The sequence below is a fragment of the Onychostoma macrolepis genome, chromosome 25, assembly GCF_012432095.1.
Source record: "Onychostoma macrolepis isolate SWU-2019 chromosome 25, ASM1243209v1, whole genome shotgun sequence".
Classification (NCBI taxonomy): Eukaryota; Metazoa; Chordata; class Actinopteri; order Cypriniformes; family Cyprinidae; genus Onychostoma; species Onychostoma macrolepis.
This window is the reverse complement of record NC_081179.1, coordinates 19055497-19074537: the sequence shown is the minus strand read 5'-3', so window position 1 is coordinate 19074537 and position 19041 is coordinate 19055497. Positions and strand designations below refer to the sequence as shown.

Below are 19041 nucleotides of genomic sequence, written 5' to 3'. Positions count from 1 at the left end.
TTTTTAATTCCTTGTTTTTATTGTTGTGACTTCTTTTTATGTAAAGCACCTTGAATTACCACTGTGTATGAAATGTGCTATATAAATAAACTTGCCTTGCCTTGCCTAATCATTTGACAGATATATTGTTGGAGATATTGCAAGTGAAAATGAGCCAATCAGGACAGTTGAGGATGTCGTCATCACAGAATAATATCTCCTTTTCATGGCTCATTTGATAAACCATATTAGAAGGCTTAAAAAGCAAAAACACATTTTTATTAATACATGTTTATTATTTAGCAAATTACAACAATATAGCCTAAAGACAGAATTTCAAAAACACTGATGTCTCATTTATAAATGATGTGAATAACTGCATTTGCTTCATTTACAACACAAATACTAAATTATTTGCTTTTTGCAAAATTACTACTAAGGAATGGCTATTGATTCTCCCTGTTGTCCGTTGTACTGATGCAATGGTGGGTTTTTAAAAGAATGTCCTGTAAAAAAGAGTGACAAATATAAAAATCAGATTAATCTGACAGATATTTACAGTAAGAGAGGGTTGGTATTGCACATTCACACAAGGGTTGACGAAAACAAGGTTGCACACATAGTAAGGAAACAGACTTCAATTAGCAGGTTGCTATGCATAAAACCTATATATAAACAGAAGAATATGTCACTCCATTGGTTCACAGAATTTGAAAAAATGCTTGAAAGAATAGTTCACCCAAAAATGAAAATTCCGTCATCATTTATTCATGTCATTCCAAACCCATAAGACTTTAATTCATCTTCAAAACACAAATAAATACATTTTTAATGACATTGTGAACATGTCATTAAAACATTGTAAACAGCTTGATTCATGGACTTTTAATGGAATGGACTTTCAATGGGCAAACAGAAATCTCTCAAGACTTTATTTTAAAAATGCACTTTTTGTGTTTCAAAGATGAATGAAAATCGTATGGGTCTGGAATGACATGAAGGTGAGTAAATGATAACAGAATTGCATTTTTGGATGAAATATCCCAGGCACAATTACTATCTGCTGCAACCACCACACCATTACCTGTGGCGCAGCAATAAGTGCTTTCAAACACAAATGTTGTTTTCATGAGCATCTGTATTCCCCTGTCAACTGTTTTAGTTTCAAAGATTGTTTCTGGGGAACCAATGGCAGTATCTTTTCACGAATCCACACACAGTAGTGCTATAGACATTTATAGTAGCATGCAGTAGCAAAACCGATCAAAGCAGTAATAATCAATGCACGAGCCATGACATGTAACAGTCCCTTTGAACAACATCAATCAGAACGACTGCACAGCCTTGTCAACAAGAGTATTGACTATTGCATAACTGAATCATTAGCACAGGAAATCCCCAACTGAAAACATCTGGGTGGGTTTCTAGATTGACAAAGAGATTGTCACATGTACATGATGCAGAACACTGCAGAATGGTATGGATGGGTTTGGGGGGCTTTTACCACTGGGCTAGTGGTGATCAGGTTGGGGGATGGGGGGTCCTCATCTGAAGGACGTAGCCCTGTCTGTACACAGGGGCACTTCCTTGGAAAACCTTTTTCTTTGCAGTGGGTCTGACTGATGCTGCTTTAGGGCTGAAGACATACAGCAGATGACAGGTTCACTACTGAGAGCCATTTACACCACTGATTGCTTTTTTCATTGGGGGTTAGGAGACAAGCAACATAATGCATTGAAGTGAACTGAATTTGGGGGACACTGGAGCTGTCATTGTGTGTGGTCACATATCATACGTTATAAGAAGCAATGCAACTATACGTACACTTCATCTTCATATTCCTTCGGTGGAGACACTGCGATGACCAGGTCAATCCAGTCCTGCGAGAACATGCATGAAAAAATGTCAAGCACATGCATATGAAGGTTTTAATGTTTGATAGACATAATGGCACAATGTTCTTGCTACATTCTGCTTCTATATTTGATGATGCTTGCTGAAGAAATCATTGTAGCATGTTTGAATATGTGCTTTCTTGTGATTCACGTTTTCAAAAAAATAAATAAAATATGAACACAAATAGCAGACATTAACCAGAGAAATTCTAAGACCCAATACTCATTTGCAACAGCTTATGCTCTTTTAACTTTCTAATATCGAAAATTAATGCATAACTACAGCCACGTTATTTCTGTAACAAATGTGTAGGAAAATTTACATAATTCTGCAGAATTTACTTTGTAGCATTTGTCATGTCAAAATTACATTAATTACTCTAACTGTGCAATTAGAACCTTAGAAAGATTCTACATTGTGCTATTCATGACTCTGAAATTATTCATTTCTAGGTCAACGCTAATAACAATAATAACATCCTTGTGCAGCTTTGTTATTGATGACGGTAAAATACATACCGTAAATCACTACATTTCAGTTTTCTATAGTAACTATTTTACATTTTAGTGAATTTGTGGTCAATTCATACAGTTTTTTTACCAAAAAAATAAACATGAAGGTCCAACCCTAAACCAAAACTCACTGGGTTGTAAACAGATTGAATGAAAATGTATGAATTCATACAATTCATCAAAAAGTATATTAGTCACAAACTGTTACCCAGGTGTGTGGATTCTTCTATAAAATCTTGAAGAACAAGGAAAGAGCACATGGGCTATGATAAAATGATTAAATTAGTATTTAAGCTTGTTTTTTAGCCAGAAGCAACAGTTTAAAGTTTAAAATGTCTTAATATTGGATTTGTTTCTTACAAACACAGTTTTTTGCTTCTGAAATTGTGTGGACTATATGTAGATTATTGTGATGTTTTTATCAGCTGTTTGGTCTCTCATTCTGTCGGTACCCATTCACTGCAGAGAATGCAAACCATTTGGCTCCAAAGAGCTGTATGGCCTTCTTCACCACAGGACAATCTGTTGAGACAGATCATCTGGGGCCTCATTTATAAAATGTTGCACAGAAACCATCCTAAATTTGATCTTACGATCATCTCTCGAATATGTGTACGTGATTCATAGAATGAATAGAATAGTCTCCTTCAGATGTGAAATCTATGAATAGCAAATTATCTTGAATTTGCACGCAATTGAACGGTTTCAGCAATCTGCCATGTAAACGACTCCTAATTAATGTCATTAACATATTTATATCACCAATCATCATAATTTAGATCAGCGAGCTGCAAAAACAGCTTACATTTTCAAAAACCTGCAATACTCCGACAATAAAAAGTGCGTATGTCTGCTCAGACCCTGACGTGATGCTAAGCACTTTTCCACGTCAAAGACCGTTCTTATAAATTTGAGCGCTAGCGTGGATTTAATTCACTGTAAATCAGGGGCCTCATTTATAAAGTGTGCGTACACACAGATTTGATCTTAGAGTGCGCGTATGCATGCTTTATAAATGAGGCCCCTGATTTACAGTGATAGGTTGTTTTATTGTAATGACGGTCATACCCCTCCACTGTTCCAGGCCTGAGCCAATGAGGTTTGTCCTTCAGCTAAAGTCACATCCGTCAGGATCTTTCCATTCACAGCCATGATCTCATCACCTGACACGACACCACCTGAAATAACGTCCAAAAAAACAGTAACAAACAAAGCAGGTAATTTTAAAACACAACTAAATGTTTTAAGTCAATATAATCAATATCACTAATGAATGTAGAGAGCTAAACTAGATTTTTGCATGATATTTACATGATAGTTTTTAGAGTGTTTCTGAGCAGTTGCTGTGGTTTTTGGGGTGTTTTCTAGAACCTTAAATTCAAAAGAACCAAGCCCCAAATCTCTATTATACGTTATTTTTGTATGACTCACCATGTTTATCTGCCGCACCTCCCTCATAGATGGACGACACCACAATCTTTCCCAATGGGGAGTCGATTCCTCCCTCTATGGCCAGATCAAGCTTCCCTTCCTAAAGAATGCAAATCTTTAATTCTTATTGTCCAATGACATATATTGCTCACATTTCTGTTCATCCTAAATTACCTTCTTAATTCTCAAAAGTCGTACATCTCTGTCAGCTATCTCCTCAGCCATGAACTGTTAAAAGTTTGAGCAAATGTGGTGAAAAAAAATACTCCACAGAGGAACATTTAGTGAGTGTGGAATATATGTACTATACAATATAAAAATGGCAAATGGGTACAGAGAGAAACTGTTTATGTAAAGAGTTACAGTACCATGGAATATGGGTCAAAATCATCCACATATTTTTGAAATCCCTGTAAAACAGAAAGCAAAAACAGACAGTTGTAAAAACGTGAAGTGGCAATCTGAGGAGTGAGGACTGAGCAGAAACAAATTAGTGTGCGTTGTTTTCAAAGAAAAGACAAATGAACACTATATGTCTGGATAAATGTCACCTCTAATCCAATCGATGGCAGCTACTTCTACTTACTCTTAATAAAGTATTCAAGGCAAAGCCAGATCTGTGTTTAAAAACATGCCTTATTAGTTTGGCATGCCCATTAAATCAATCTATAAAAGCATCTGATTTTTAAAGGTGCACTCAGTTATTTTCAAACATTTAACATGTAAACAATCTAACATTATTTTATTAATAAATGTTTATATATTAAATATGTGAGAATATAATGTAACATAATATTAGAAACAGTACAACACTGCATCATTTTCTACAGTACTGCACTACATGGTAAACATATTAACACTGAGAAAGGATGTGTTTGCTTTGTTGGATCCATTGGTAGCTTTCCAGTTGGTTCTGGATCTGCAATGATGTTTACGTACATTATAATGGCTTTTCCCCATTCACTACACACTCAAAACCACTGGCATTCAGATTTAACACCCACAGAACCAACAACATCGAAAAACACAGACTTCTGGTCATGCTTTCCCTCATAAAAGATGAAAATGCACACCGAGATTCCATTTGGTTCATAGGCAATCTAATATTTAACCTTCAGTCGGAGTCTCATTTGTGCAGTGCATATGAGATCCACTCAAAGGCTGCTTTCAAAGCAAACAAGATGTATGATTGCAGCAAACTAGTATGATTGCATGAGAATATATAAGTGTGACTGAGAGACCAGTTCAGTATCATGGAAAGGAGAAAATATAATGTCTTGACCGAAATAAGCACAATATTGCAATCATACACCTGATGTCCTTGAGTATTTAAACAGATGTTTATAACATAAATGTTTACCACCAGAAATGAAATAGACATTTACCAGAACAGAACAGAATAAAATATACACTACTCGGTTACTAACGTAATCTTGGTTCCCTTTCAATACAGTTCACTCACACTTCGTCAGTTGCTGACACTTTGGGGAATGCAATCCAATAGCGCCACGCTACAAGCGCAGAATGAAGAACCCGTCCTGCGAGCCCAGCCTATGGGCAATCAGGAATGAGGGCCCTAGGTAAACTGCCAAGAGCCCATACTGGGGCAGGATAGCTTAAAGGCGAGAAGAGTCAGGTTTTAGGCTGACAAGGCCAAAACCACTAAGTCATGCCATATAGACCACACGACGAGAGGCGCTGGTCCTTGTGGGAAAACAGTACCAGGGAATCCTCTTGTGCTGTACTCAGCTGAGACCACAGTCAGCGCCATAATCTACCGCTGGGGCTCTTCCATGATGAGCAGGAAGGCTGCTTCTTATTCTTATTTGTCTTTGGAGTCAGCAAGGAGATCATCTTCGCACTGAAGGAGAAAGATTCTGATGAAATGGCATTCAGCACCAACTTATAAAAGTGAATGGCTTCGCTTGTTTTGGTGGGCTGAAAGCCATTTTTTCATGCAGATGCATAAACACGATTCAATGAACACTGAATTGAGCTTCAGTATTTCAGAGAAATGGAGTTTCTCCAAAGCATCAACAACTGACGCAATGCGAGTATTGAAAGTGAACTAGTTTTAAATTACGTCAAGGATACATTTTACCGATATCCTCCAGGGAAATATTGTTAGAAATGTAATATACACACTCAGACAGCAGAGACTTCACTCAAGGAACAGAGTGTTGAAAGAGAAGAGGGGTTGTAATACTAAGTAATGATGGCAGTTACTTGTTTCTTGTTGGATTTAAAGGACGTGTTGTACGTGACCATCCGTTTGAGCATCTCTGGGGGCTGAAAACACATAATTATGACTGGCTCTTAAAAACACAGCACAACAACACACACACACTAAATGCCTGCACTTATTACATGCCACAAAAGGATTGCCTCAGCGTGGTGAATTATCTATGAATTCAGGTGTCTGTGAGCTTTACAAATACACCGACTGCACTGCTATTCCATTCCATAGAGTGCAGTGAAGATGGTGAGGTGATAGAGTATTGCAGGGGTCGGCAGGGGTTGCAAAAGTAAGTTTGGCATCGGGCCAAAAAATGTTTTCGCAACTAGATGGCGGGCCAGAACATAGTCAAAGGATAATTTAAGAAATTAGTTGATGAAAAATGCAACTAGAATTGCCTGTGACAGACTTTTACAGTGTCTTTTGTGACTAGTAGTGAGCTGTTACTCTGTGTTAAATCCTGTAGGAGGACAGTCATAAACAAAAAGCCACATTTGTGTGGCGGTGTCTGGCAGAGTATATGAACGGAGTGGAGTGTCAACAATTTCCCATCTGCGCTCCGAGCATTTAATAATCACTCCGCTCCAGGTTCACCATTTCCCGCTCCCGCTCCACTCCTCGCTGACTGATATCAGAAACACCGCTCCACGTCTAAAGTATTTCAGTATGTTTGAAATATCACAGTTCTGTTCATAACATATATTAAAAAATAAAATAAATAAAATAACAGGAAAGTTTCAAAGTGGCTTATTGGAACACTAGTGTGCAAACTTTTTTTCTCACCACACGACAAGCTAATAACTTGTTAGCATTAAAAGGTATAATTGCTGCTTTTTGCTGTGCAAATTTTGTTTGTGATGAAAGTAACAGTACGTTTTCGTCAGTTATTTTACCTACGGATCGCTGCATTTCTTACAGATTTCTGCTCATTTGAAATCGGATACAGATGAAGTAAGATTAGGCTACATTTGTTTAAATGCATTATTGAGAGAGCGATTGCATGTGAATAAGTGTTGTAGTATTTGTTTAAATCATGCTTTCAGCTGAAAATTTTCAGTATCTAGAAGGAACAAACAAATGTCCATGTCACGCTTATGAATTCCTGCTAAATATGCAGTTATATTAAGGGCCGTTGGCATGAATTTTATTCGTGATGGAGCGGTGGTGCAGTGCTCTTGGAGCGAGTGAAAACCACGACGCTACGACTTTTAAAAAATCTGCTCCTCCCTCCATTCAAAATCACACCGCTCCACTTTGCGCTCCGCTCGCGTACTCTGATTGTGAGTAACTGTTGCTGTCATGATGACAGATCTATTTCAGAACCAACCACTATCAAAATAATTTGGCTGCAGGCGCGGGCCAGATATTATTGCTGGCGGGCCAGTTTTGGCCCGCGGACCGCCAGTTGCCGACCCCTGGAGTATTGGATCCTTTGAGAGAAAGGACACGTGGTTCTTTAGATAAGAGTCAACTAATAAAACAGATCATTAGGCTTTAGCAAATGTCACAGTATTTTTTATAATCACAAGGACACATTTCTCAGTATTTTGGTCACTTTTTCAAAACTCTTCACACAGTTCTCCTTACCAACTTTCCTAGCAGTAAATTTCATATCTAATATGCACTAACACTACCAAAACACTTAATACAAATCAAGTTAAGCTTCTATAACAATAGCAAAGGTTGACAATTCATGTATTTAAAAAAAATGGCGATTGAATGTATTTTGTGCCAAAGCAATGGAAATGGTCCACAGTTTAGCCCACATAGATGTCTGTTGAGCTCACTATGTGAACTGAGGTGAGGTGAGTGAGGTGTGGTAACCTAAGTATTGAGAAATAGGTCCTAGTGATTTAAAAAACAACAACAACAACAACAAAACCACTGTAATCTTGATCAAATCTCTAACCCTGAGCCTCAGCAAACACATTTAACAATAATAAATAAAGACTGAATAGACACCTTAAGGCAAAAAGGTCTTCTCCCTTCTCGCCCTTCTTGTTACCCTTCTAAAACAATCACATAATTGGCAAGCACCTTTTCATTTAATTAAGGAGGCACAAGGGCAGGGCAGATCGATTAGCTTCTTTTGTGATGTGATGGAGCAGGACTGACTATCTGGAGGAGGAAGGGGAGAGCAGGACTAGGTCTGTCTGATTGATCAATCAAAGACATTTTAATGCTGAAAGTCTCATTGTGTGCGCAGATGAAAAAATGGAGGTAAATCTCCATTTCACCTCTCTCCCCTTCAGTCCTTCTGTTTCCGCCTTCCTAATCAGGGCAATCAGTAAAAGCAACATCTATTTGTTCCTCTTGAGTTTGAAAAACTCATTATAATCAGTGAGTCAAACAGCAATCCAACCAATGAGTATCTTATGCATGCATCATCATTGCACGTACACACACAGGTACTTGCCATCTTACCATGGTCTCAGAGCGAAGTGTGGGTCTATGTGAGGTCTGACTTGGTAGCATGACGGGTTTGGACATGACAGGGTTTATCTGTCTCCGCTGGTTTGGAGGGCTGGGGGCAATTTTCTATGTAGAGGTTAGCAGTAAGGGACACAAACTTAAGGTCAGGGCATGATCTACCTTCAAGAATCACGCAATCTAAACCACACAGCACAAGACTTTAGGAACCTTTCATATAGCACAAATACTGAATTGCAACTTTCACATTCAACAAAAGGTGATTTTCATGAAAAATGTCAGTCATTATCTTTCTAGTAATGATGACTGTTCTGTGAAATGGCTTTTTAAATTGCATTACTTCCCAAGTAAATCCTATGCATAGAGGAGGTATGTATATCTATAAAACAGTTCAAAGAGTTATGGATTTAGAACTCCCCCGCCCCCATCTCTCAGGTAAAATGGTACATATTTATACCTTATTTACCATTAAATGGTACATATTAGTACCTGAAGTGTACATATTGGTACCTTATGAAATGGTACTGCCCCAGTGACAGTACCCTATTTTTTGAGAGCGTATAAGATATGTGCCAACTATATTCAATTAGAAATGCACTTCTTGTAGGTTGTGCCAGAGTAATCTCCTAATATAGGCATGGAGAGCTTTTGGAAGATATTTCCTCCTCAAAGAGATGCTAGTTTGCATTTAGCTGACATTACACATGTTACACAAGCATGGCAAGCCTGATTTGTGCTAAAAATGGAGCAGAAGATCCAGAGCAGCATGTACCATTTACAAACTGAGGACTCACCATTGGATTATTAGAGGTGGATATCCTGCTAGCATGAGATGTGTTTCTCTTCACCTGTGCCACAAGGATAAAGTATTCAACAGTCTAACAATGATAGGAATCACTACCCCTTCAAGATCATCAAACCGAATGACAGCATGCTTTTTTCCCAAAATGATTATCTGTTTCCTGACAAACAACTTTAATGAGAAATTAAGAATGGTTAACCTCATCTGCAAAACACCACACTCAAGGCATGCACGCATGTATGTACAACATAAGAGGTGGGTAAAATTGCAGTGTTGTTCAGTGAAGACAGCAATATTCATGTGTGATGGAATCAATTTTGGAATCAAATTGGATTGAAATGTGATGTGCCTAAAGATTCCCACCCCTATACGACATACATAATCAAGTCTCTCACTGCTAAATGCATTAACTATGCTAACCGTAAAGTTGTAGTCAGCCTTCGGGCTGGGTGGGCGTGAGAGATCACTGGGAATGGTGGAGTGGAAGCCCCCTCTCTGTCGGTAACCATTGTCCCCAAACCTGCTTCCCTGTTCGGATAAGCTTGGGGAGCGGGGATAGTTGGACGGCCCTACATGGTACTTGTCCTCCATGTGCAGGGGTGGAGGAGGTGGTGGAGGAGGAGGTGGTGGTGGTGGAGGGGGAGGAGGTGGTGGCGGGGGAGGTGGCTGAGATGAGGACAGACCCCTGGAGGAGAATAGTGGGGTGGCAGGAGGTTGTCGGCTACGACCTATTGAGGAAGGGGGTACCCTAGTGGCTGGTGGAGAAGGTGGGCGTTGAGGGGCTGGTCTGGGACTGGGTTGCATTGGGAGCTGTGTTCTTGGAGATGGAGGGCGATAGTTGGATGTGTGGTAAAGACGGGGTGAGGGTGGAGGGAGTGGTAAGGGACGGGGAGCTTGGTTGGATGTAGGTGGGGTTGGGGCTAGTCTTTTCAAAGGTTGCCTTAGACTCTGGTCCACATCATCTAAATTGATGTCATCAAGGTCAGTAGTGGCCAAGGTCAATCCTCCAGGGAACCTCCGATTGGTGGGACCAGTTGACGAGGGGGAACGGGTTGGAGACATCTGAATGTACATTTTAATTGCTTAGAACTGAAAAGAACTATGGACTAGAAGAACAACACACATCAGGATTTTGGATTGGAACTGGATAGATTTTACCTCTGGAGAATCATTTTCAACTGAGGAGATTTGCTCTAATCTGGTTTGACAGAGCCTCTCCACCCAATGCTGCACCTTCTCCGACTCTTCCAGATCTTCCCTCTCAGTTTCTGACACCTGGTTGAATTAGTAAAGCCAGACCCAAACATGGACATTTTGATATACCAATGAGAACTTGTTGGACTGCCACTGGAAAGGGTACAGCTGTTCACATGGGTGCATTCGACTAATAAAGGTCAAGTGCCAAGGAGACTGAATCAATTAGACACAATTAAACAAGGAGTACAATCTGAGTCAAAAAACCCTACTGTAACCTCACTGGGAAAATTCTGATACCTCTTGCAGAAGTCTGCTGATTTTCATCTGCTTCTCCCGCTCAAGTATCTCTTCCTTCTCCTTTGCAAGTTTCAGCTCAAACTCCATCTCTTTCTTGTTCTTTTTCTCAGCTGGGAGAGTGTCAGTCTTGGACATCTTCTTCTTCTTTTTGGTCTCTTTTCCTTTCTAAATATCCAAAGTAATTTGAGAACACCTGGTGGACTTTGCACCAAGGTCAATCCAACTTCCATGCAAACCATAACTTTGGGCATATCTCCAAGATGAACAACGTATTCCATAGTTCTAGCACACCAAACCAGCACAACATGCTTGCACACAGTGTACCTTTTTGAGTGTAGGCAACTTTCCTTCGTAACGGTAGAACCAACCGAACGCTAAGAGAGCAAGAATGATACATTAAGTCCCATGCAAAACTCAACCATGATATGGTGTATTCTGCAGATTCATTCATCTAAAAGCTACCAAAAGATCCAACCAAACAAACAAAAAACAAAAAAACAAGGAAGATAGTCTACATGCAGTTGAAAGGTCTCAAAAAAGGGTAAGTTTGTCAAAGGGTGTCTTTGTCTGTAAAGCCATCTGAATTTACTTACTTCTCCGGTCTCTTCTTCATCGGACTCAGCAGCTGATTGAACCAGGAATTGATAAACAAGGCACAACAAGAAGGCAAAAGATCAGACAGAAAGACAAAGATCACACAAAGAGATGATGCATTCACAACATAAATGCACATCTGTTCATGCAGAGGAGAAAGGAGTAACATCAATGCAAAGTGCATTATGGGTACCTTTTGGGAAAGGGTAACATGTTGTTTGATCTTTAGAGAATAACGTAGTTCTACTGAGGGCATTCAAAGTTCATGCACTGGAGAGGTTTTGTAGGTATTGTCAACTTACTGGAGGTTTTGGGTTTGGGTGAAGGTGTGTTACGTGCAGGTGGTGGGGGGGAGGGGGAGGGGGAAGGAGATTTGGATTTTTCTTTGGAACCCCAATCTTCTTCCCACTCTTTGTGGTGCTTCTTTTCCGCGGATTCAATTCTGAGACACACATACATTCAATGGACATCTATCCTGACAAGTTTGCTAAATAATTTCTGAGGAGATATATATTTGGAATGAACATCAAAACACTCAACAAAAATTTCAAGAAGTTGCATTTTTTTTCTTTTGCATTTAACAATAAATTAAATTTGTTAAAATTCTCAGCATCATCTTTATTATACAACAAAGTTTGGTAACACTTTAGAATGGGGAACACTTATCAACTATTAACTATGACTTTTCCATCAATAAATTCCTAATTTGCTGCTTATTAAGGTAGTTGTTACGTTTAGGTATTAGGTAGGATTAGGGATGTAGAATAAGGTCATGTAGAATAAGGCATTAATATGTGCTTAATTACTACTAATAAATGGCTAATATTTTATTAATATGCATGCTAATTAGCAATTAGTTAAAAGACCTTAAAATAAACACATTTCCACTGGACCAAAACCAATAGGCTGTGAAAACTAGACCTATAGTACATATACAACAATCTGTACTTCCATTCCTCACAGCTCTGCTTTCATCAACATCAATTTTCTCGACTTCTGATGTCTATTTACTTTGAAGATGTTTTTGCTTGGCAACATTACACGTTACCTCTCCATCTCTTTGCGATGGCGTTCTTCTTCCTCTGCAGTCTTCTGTGATATCTCCATCTTCCTCCTGCAAAATATTGCACATATGAAACAACAAAATTGATAACATATTCATGCAGATTTAATGCTGAAATTTTAATTATCTGTCACCTTTTCATAAGCGGTTATGATTCATCAGATTACTAACATCATGAAAGTACGTATAGATACATTATGTAATGTAAAATATACAGCATTTTAATAATGAAAACCATTATAAAGTTGATATTTATTTTTGTTTCAACCACAAGAGAACAGTACCCAATATTTTTATAATAAAAGGTACATTTTAAGAAATCATGCATCAATGTAAAGTAGGTTTAACTGCTTGTGTATGTTTTTTGTTTGTTTTTTCACTGACTGGCGTTCTTTCTCCTGCTGTTCTTTGATGATTTTGTTGGTCTCTAATGCCACTCTCTTCTGATGCATTAGCTCTTGTCTTTCAAGCTCACGACGAGCTTCAGCTGCCAGCCGCTCCTCATCCGTCATAAACAGCTCTCTTCCCTGAAACATACAGTATAGACAAATCAATACTTTCACAGAAATATGTGCACATACACCCATACAATCCATTATATATTCTACAGATCATAGACGTGAAGTAAAAAAGCTTATGTTGTGAAACTCCTACATTATTACCATCTCTAAAGTGCAAAAGTACGAGTTAAAGACAAACACACCAATAAATAATGAAGAGGTTTACAGTACAATACAAACAACATCTCCGCAATGTATTGCCCTCATATACAGCTGTCAGTTAAAACAGCTTTGTACTATGCAAATAGTTTTCTTTTCCACACAGCCCTTCAAGGAGAGATAAAAGCATTGTGGTGGGTCTTTGAGATGTTCTGATGGCAAAAATGTGTTAGTGGGCTCTCAGTGAACTTACAGCTCCAGTGAGGACAGTGATGGTTAGACTCCTGCTGCTCTTTAACACTCGCACTGCCTAAAAACACACACATTAGCCAACACGGTTAACAGTTTAACTATGCAGAGGGGTTCTTAATTAACTGTTTGACATTTTCAGCAAGATCCTGCTCACTTCTTGATGACTGAGGTTGGTGAAATCCACCCCATTGACCTCCACAATCTGGTCGCCAACCTACAACCACACAATCACACGCATATTAGAGTGCCACTACGCTAAAATCAAACAGTAATGGTCTGTTAATGCAGTTCAATCTGGGACTTAAATGAAATGACCTGTAAGCCCACTTCGGCTGAGACTGATCCCGGCTTCACATTGCTCACATAGATGCCTGGTTTCTGTGTTGGTCCACTAGATATGCTATAATGGACAGTCAAAAGACATATTTAGGAAATCATTCTTTGTCACAAGATTAAACTAACAAAAATAGGTTTCAAAGTAGGCTTTTGTGAAGACACAAGAAACACAAAAGCATTTCAGTACAAAGACAAATGCAGTGTACTTCATGGCATTTTTCATATTTGGGGGCATAATTCCAATAAATAAAGGGTTTTATTCATAATTTTCAATGTAGTTAACGTGTGCTGTAGTAGTGTTTATAGTTATAGTAAACCAATCTCTCTCTTACCTGATTCCCATGCCTTTGGTGCCCACCAAACTAAGGAAAACTTTCTTTTCCTTGATTTCTTTCCCTCCAAATGAAGCCAAACCAGCCACACTAGTCTTTTTCTCCTGAGACGAAACAATAAAAACAGGACTAAATAAAAAAACAACTTGAGCTACTTTAAAATAAGATGCTGCAAGAAGGAAACTCTTACCCCTGATTCAGACACAAACTGATCCACAAACTGCCACTTCAGAGGGTCTTCAGAGGAGCTGATTATGGCAAATTTATAATTTAGCAATATCATTATGGAAAGAGAGAACATTAATACAATTTTTCCACATATCAGAGAATACTCCAAGTGACTGATAACACTAAATTACCTCTTGACAGGAATCATTCCCACGTCTGTGAAGAGAGTGCCACAATGGGAATAATTAAAAAACATAGATAAATAATGAATAATTAAAATATTTAGCTAACGGCAATCCCAATAATTAATTCTCTGAAGGAAGACACAGTTTCACTGCAACTAAGAGCTAAATCAATTGATTAAGCCCAGTGGAATTAGAGGCAGTTAATTCAGCTCTGCAAATGACAATATGAAACTGAAAAATCTTACGGCGGACTTTCAGAGACACAATCTTCTTGGTCTTAATGAGATTGATGACCTCTTCATGAATGCAGGAGGAGATGGAGTAGCCATTAATACGTACAATCTCATCGCCAACCTGAAAAAAACACAGCAATGTGGTCTTTGAAGGTCAGCTGGTCATCAAAGATTACACCAAGATTTCTGACCGAAGTTGATGGGGTAATTGTAAAGAACCTAGCTGGATGGTGAAATCATGCTGCAGAGTACTAAAACTACCAGTAACAATTTAATTACAGCCAGAATAGACACATTTTGCACTCGAAACACAAGGGCTGCATTTGAATTCTTTGACTTTATCTGCAGGACAAACATTAATCATAAGGATTACAGTAATGGACAAGTAAAGTGTGTTTGGAATCAGAGAATGGGAAGTATTTAGGAAGGCTTATTGCGCCCCCTAGTGGAGAGAAGACGCACTGGTCATGTTTTTTGTGCAGCCCTTGTAAATAACACTCATCATTTTGAATGTTTAACATTATCTGTTGTCAGATATTTAATTTAAGACAAGATAGTGTGTACTTTGGGTCAACATTTTTTAACTTAGCAACAACACACACGTGGTACATGTGACATTATTTGCTGAAAAGCAATGCTTTTTATATACATATGAGTTATAACAATAACAACTTGATTTTCTTACCTGCAGGCCGACATTTCCAGCCTGTCCATCTTTGACTATCTGTGATATGAAGAGGCCACAGCCGAACTCCAGCCCACCTCGAACACTCAAACCCAGACCCTCAGGATGTGTGCGATCCAGACGGACTTCCTTCAACTTCCTGCTCATAACAAAAGAGGACAAAATAGTGGCATGGTTTCAGTTAACTATAATAACCCAGATGTATATAATAAAAAATAAAAAAATTATTTTATCCTCTTTTCTCTGAGAAAGACATAAGATACAATGAGAGGAAACAGAATCCAGTTCATTGTGGCCCTATTAGTGCTGTGCATCAGACACGGTTGAATAGCGCTCCTCTCTCTTTGCTCATAACACTGTTCCTTTGCCACGTCTGACTGAGCATGAGAGAAAACAATGATTCTCTTTGGAGATGAGAGTGGTGCTGTCATTCTACCTCCTCCTCTCATTTCCAATGTCCTCTTTCTCTCTGTCTTTATTGCTCTGCTATTCATGCACAGAAACATTTTCATACTTCTCAGAAGCATCACACCCTATTAACCCCTTTTTATCGCCTCATTATTGTCTGTGTTCCTGGTTTCCTCTCTCACCTGGATCTCTTGGGCGTGAGCTGGTCGTACTGCACCTGGTGCTTCAGAGGAATCAGGGGTCTGATGGCATCAAACAGCGGAAGACGTTTGGGCTCATTTATCACCAGCTTCAGGTCGCCGACCAGGACAGGAATGTCCATGGATCTATAAGGGCAGAGCAGAGTGATTTAAACAGGACCTGATTGAGCACATGCAAACAGGAGGGCTACATTAAAACAGTACAAACAGTTTGTGGATTAAAATAACTTTTCTTAGACTACACTGATTCAACATACTGTCTTGATACTGAATCTCTGTTATTCAATCATTATTTAATACATTCCATAAAGTTAAATGATCATGAACATACAATATAAGGCAATAGTTCATAGAATAAAGTTAGCTTTAAGGGTGAAGTGTCTAAATTATGTACCACCAAAAAAAATTGCTAAAATAATGACTGTTGCCAAACAAGTTTATAAAATAAAATAAAATAATTTGGGATTTTATAAAAATGTATAAAACATTTTACCACCAGTTCTCAATACTGTAATGCAAAATACAGCCTCATTCCTATTACTGTATCATGAAAGTTAATACATCATGATATAAATTTAAAAAGTCTTTGTAAAATAGAGCATTTTAATGGTATACTATTGTAATGAAAAATAGCGATGCACTGACACATAAATGTTGGTTAATATTTATAGCAAGTTTTGTTTTTCTAGGATTTTGCATGCTTCAAGAAAAATCAGGCTTTTCCTTTTGTAGCCTGGCATAGAAAGTTGGACAATGCACACAATCACACACACATATTATAAAATAAAAGGCATCAATGACATTTCTACTTATTATATATATATGTGTTTTTGCTGTGATTTTATAAGATTACCTTATATTAATTATTTCAAAAATAGTCTGATATGTTGCTTGTTGTGGAAAATGACACTTTATACCCACATAAAGTCAGCTTATGAATTTGGAGGCAGTTGCTCTATGAATCATTGATATTTCACTCCTGACTCAGATATCAGAGACAAAGGGACGCGGGAGAATGGCTGCCCTTGAATGCAGGGAGGACAGGAAATTATCTGATCCAAGTTACTTTTCCATTGCATTAAGCCTCTTATTCCAGTCCAGCGGAGCAATGACGTCTTGATTTACACGTAAGATCACAAATAAAGAGCCGAGGGAATGCATTCAGCATTTCCTATTCCTAAAACTTAAACAGACACTGAATACTTTTGTCCTTTTGAATGTGCCATGCAGTTTTCATCTGATCAACAGATTACCAGAACCACTGATGGAAAATTACATTATTTATCAACCTCTAAAACTCCAGTACACACTACTGCTGCTGAGACCTTTGGACACCATTTATATTCTTAGCACATTTTAAAATATTCCTTTTAATGAAGAAGTGTGCAATATCTGCAAACTGTGATACAAGAACTCGATTTTTACATTTTCTGGTTGCTAGGTTGTTCTAGTGGTTTCTAGGCGGTGTGTTTAAATTGCTAACCCTAATATGAGCAATAGTAATATTTTTTTTTTTTTATTTTAGATAACAACAACACAAACAAATAAATAAATAATTATTTTAGAGTGTACTTACTGGTGGTACATGCGGAGAACATCATACAGATAGTCCTTCTCTGCTTCATTATCAATCAGCAGCTCCACCTGAACAACACAAACGTACAAACCTCTGATCAGATCATCAATAACAATCAGAAAACCATTCATATGCCCATCTTTTACCTGATGGTGGCTAATCTGCTGTAGAAATGTTTTGAGGAAGCGTTTTGGCCAGTCAATGATGTAACACATCTCTCTCTCACTGAGTGAGAGACTAAGACAGAAGGTCAGGAGAAGGTGGAGTGAGGAGGAGAGGCTGAGACAGAGAGAGAGGAGGAACTATTGTGTGGCTGTAAGTCAAGAGTCTCTCAGATTGGTTGGGTCTGCTGTTGTTTTTAGCTGAATAGGTCAGGTGGATATTTTCCTGTATTGTGAGTATCATTAGTTCAGATCTGCTCCACTGGACCTGTTAATGTTCCTGAGCTCAGATAAAGACGTTTATCATGGTAGCAGTGTCACCTTACAGCACACAAGAGTGTCGGTGCATTATTATCATAAGAATGTTAATGAAGTTAATGTAATGTGAGGTTAGCATGCTAAACTGAATAGCCAAACTTGTTTTTATTTCTAAATAAACAAATCAAATAAATAAATAAACTGAACAATCAAACAAACAAACGGCTGGACAAACAAATAAATTGAATGGATTGAATGAATAAACAAACAAACAAAATGGTTGGTTGGGATAAACAAACAAACAAACACGCAAAAACTAACAAATTGAATTGATTGAATGAACAGACAGACAGACAAACAAATTAATTAACAAAACAAACAAACAAATAAAATGGCTTGAAAAGAAATAAATGAACAAAACAAAAAGTAACAAATAAGTAAAATGGCTGGATAAACAAACAAATTAACAAAATAAATAAATGAATGAATAAATAACACTGACTGAATGAACAAACAAAAATGAATGGATGAACAAAGCAAACAAATAAAATGGCCTAAAAACAAACAAACAAACAAGTAAATAAAATGGGCATTATGCATGAAAGAAAGAAAGAAAGAAAGAAGCATGCTTGGATAATTAACACTAACATATTTTACAGCTAAATAACAAGAACAATGTTTAATTATTCAAATACATTAAACAAGTAAAATGTAAATGCAGAGGAATTTATGCAAATACAAAGTTTGTGCTTTTATTAAAGTAAAGTTTTTATTTTTGTATTTTAATTTTGTGTTAACAATAATTACCTACGGCGTCAACATTTTAATTATTAAAAAAATATAAAATATTCATAATAAATGAATAATTCGGTAAACTATGAACATTTTGGGGAAATAAAAAGCATATCCAAATAGTTCCATATCAACACCAGTGTCAGGCCATATATAATAAAACAGTGAATGTGTGCTCAAAGGCCATTTAAGGTGTCATAAACATTTTAATAAGCCCAGATAACAGTCCACCTTTGGACTTTAACATCATAAACTGATGCTGAAAGCAGAAATCTGTAAATCAGCTTCATATCCTCTGCAGGTTATGCTAAGTGATTTGAAAGAGACAAATGAACAGAAAGGTCGACAGCATAATGTAT

At 37.8% G+C, this 19041-nt stretch overlaps 1 protein-coding gene across 3 annotated transcripts in view; it reads right to left on the bottom strand.

Annotated features, from left to right (window-relative positions):
• Positions 1-275: 275 nt before the first annotated feature.
• The window catches only part of ush1c (Usher syndrome 1C), a 19928-nt gene continuing 1162 nt past the window's right edge, over positions 276-19041 (bottom strand). The window contains exons 2-27 of one of the 3 annotated variants that reach the window (XM_058766284.1): positions 17472-17539; positions 15878-16021; positions 15288-15426; positions 14615-14723; positions 14376-14400; positions 14207-14264; positions 14017-14120; positions 13664-13748; positions 13503-13562; positions 13350-13406; positions 12822-12964; positions 12423-12488; positions 11677-11816; positions 11105-11154; positions 10781-10945; positions 10445-10561; positions 9725-10348; positions 9279-9332; positions 8479-8592; positions 6045-6107; positions 4187-4228; positions 3993-4046; positions 3819-3918; positions 3456-3565; positions 1804-1859; positions 852-1615 (exon numbers count right to left, since the gene is read on the bottom strand). In XM_058766284.1, coding sequence (XP_058622267.1) covers positions 1501-1615; positions 1804-1859; positions 3456-3565; positions 3819-3918; positions 3993-4046; positions 4187-4228; positions 6045-6107; positions 8479-8592; positions 9279-9332; positions 9725-10348; positions 10445-10561; positions 10781-10945; positions 11105-11154; positions 11677-11816; positions 12423-12488; positions 12822-12964; positions 13350-13406; positions 13503-13562; positions 13664-13748; positions 14017-14120; positions 14207-14264; positions 14376-14400; positions 14615-14723; positions 15288-15426; positions 15878-16021; positions 17472-17539 — 2862 coding nt within the window. In that variant the 3' untranslated portion in view covers positions 852-1500. Of the gene's footprint in view, positions 486-851; positions 1616-1803; positions 1860-3455; positions 3566-3818; positions 3919-3992; positions 4047-4186; positions 4229-6044; positions 6108-8478; positions 8593-9278; positions 9333-9724; positions 10349-10444; positions 10562-10780; positions 10946-11104; positions 11155-11373; positions 11406-11676; positions 11817-12422; positions 12489-12821; positions 12965-13349; positions 13407-13502; positions 13563-13663; positions 13749-14016; positions 14121-14206; positions 14265-14375; positions 14401-14614; positions 14724-15287; positions 15427-15877; positions 16022-17471; positions 17540-19041 lie in introns of those variants that run through there. The other 2 variants (XM_058766283.1, XM_058766285.1) reach the window with 2 other exon arrangements.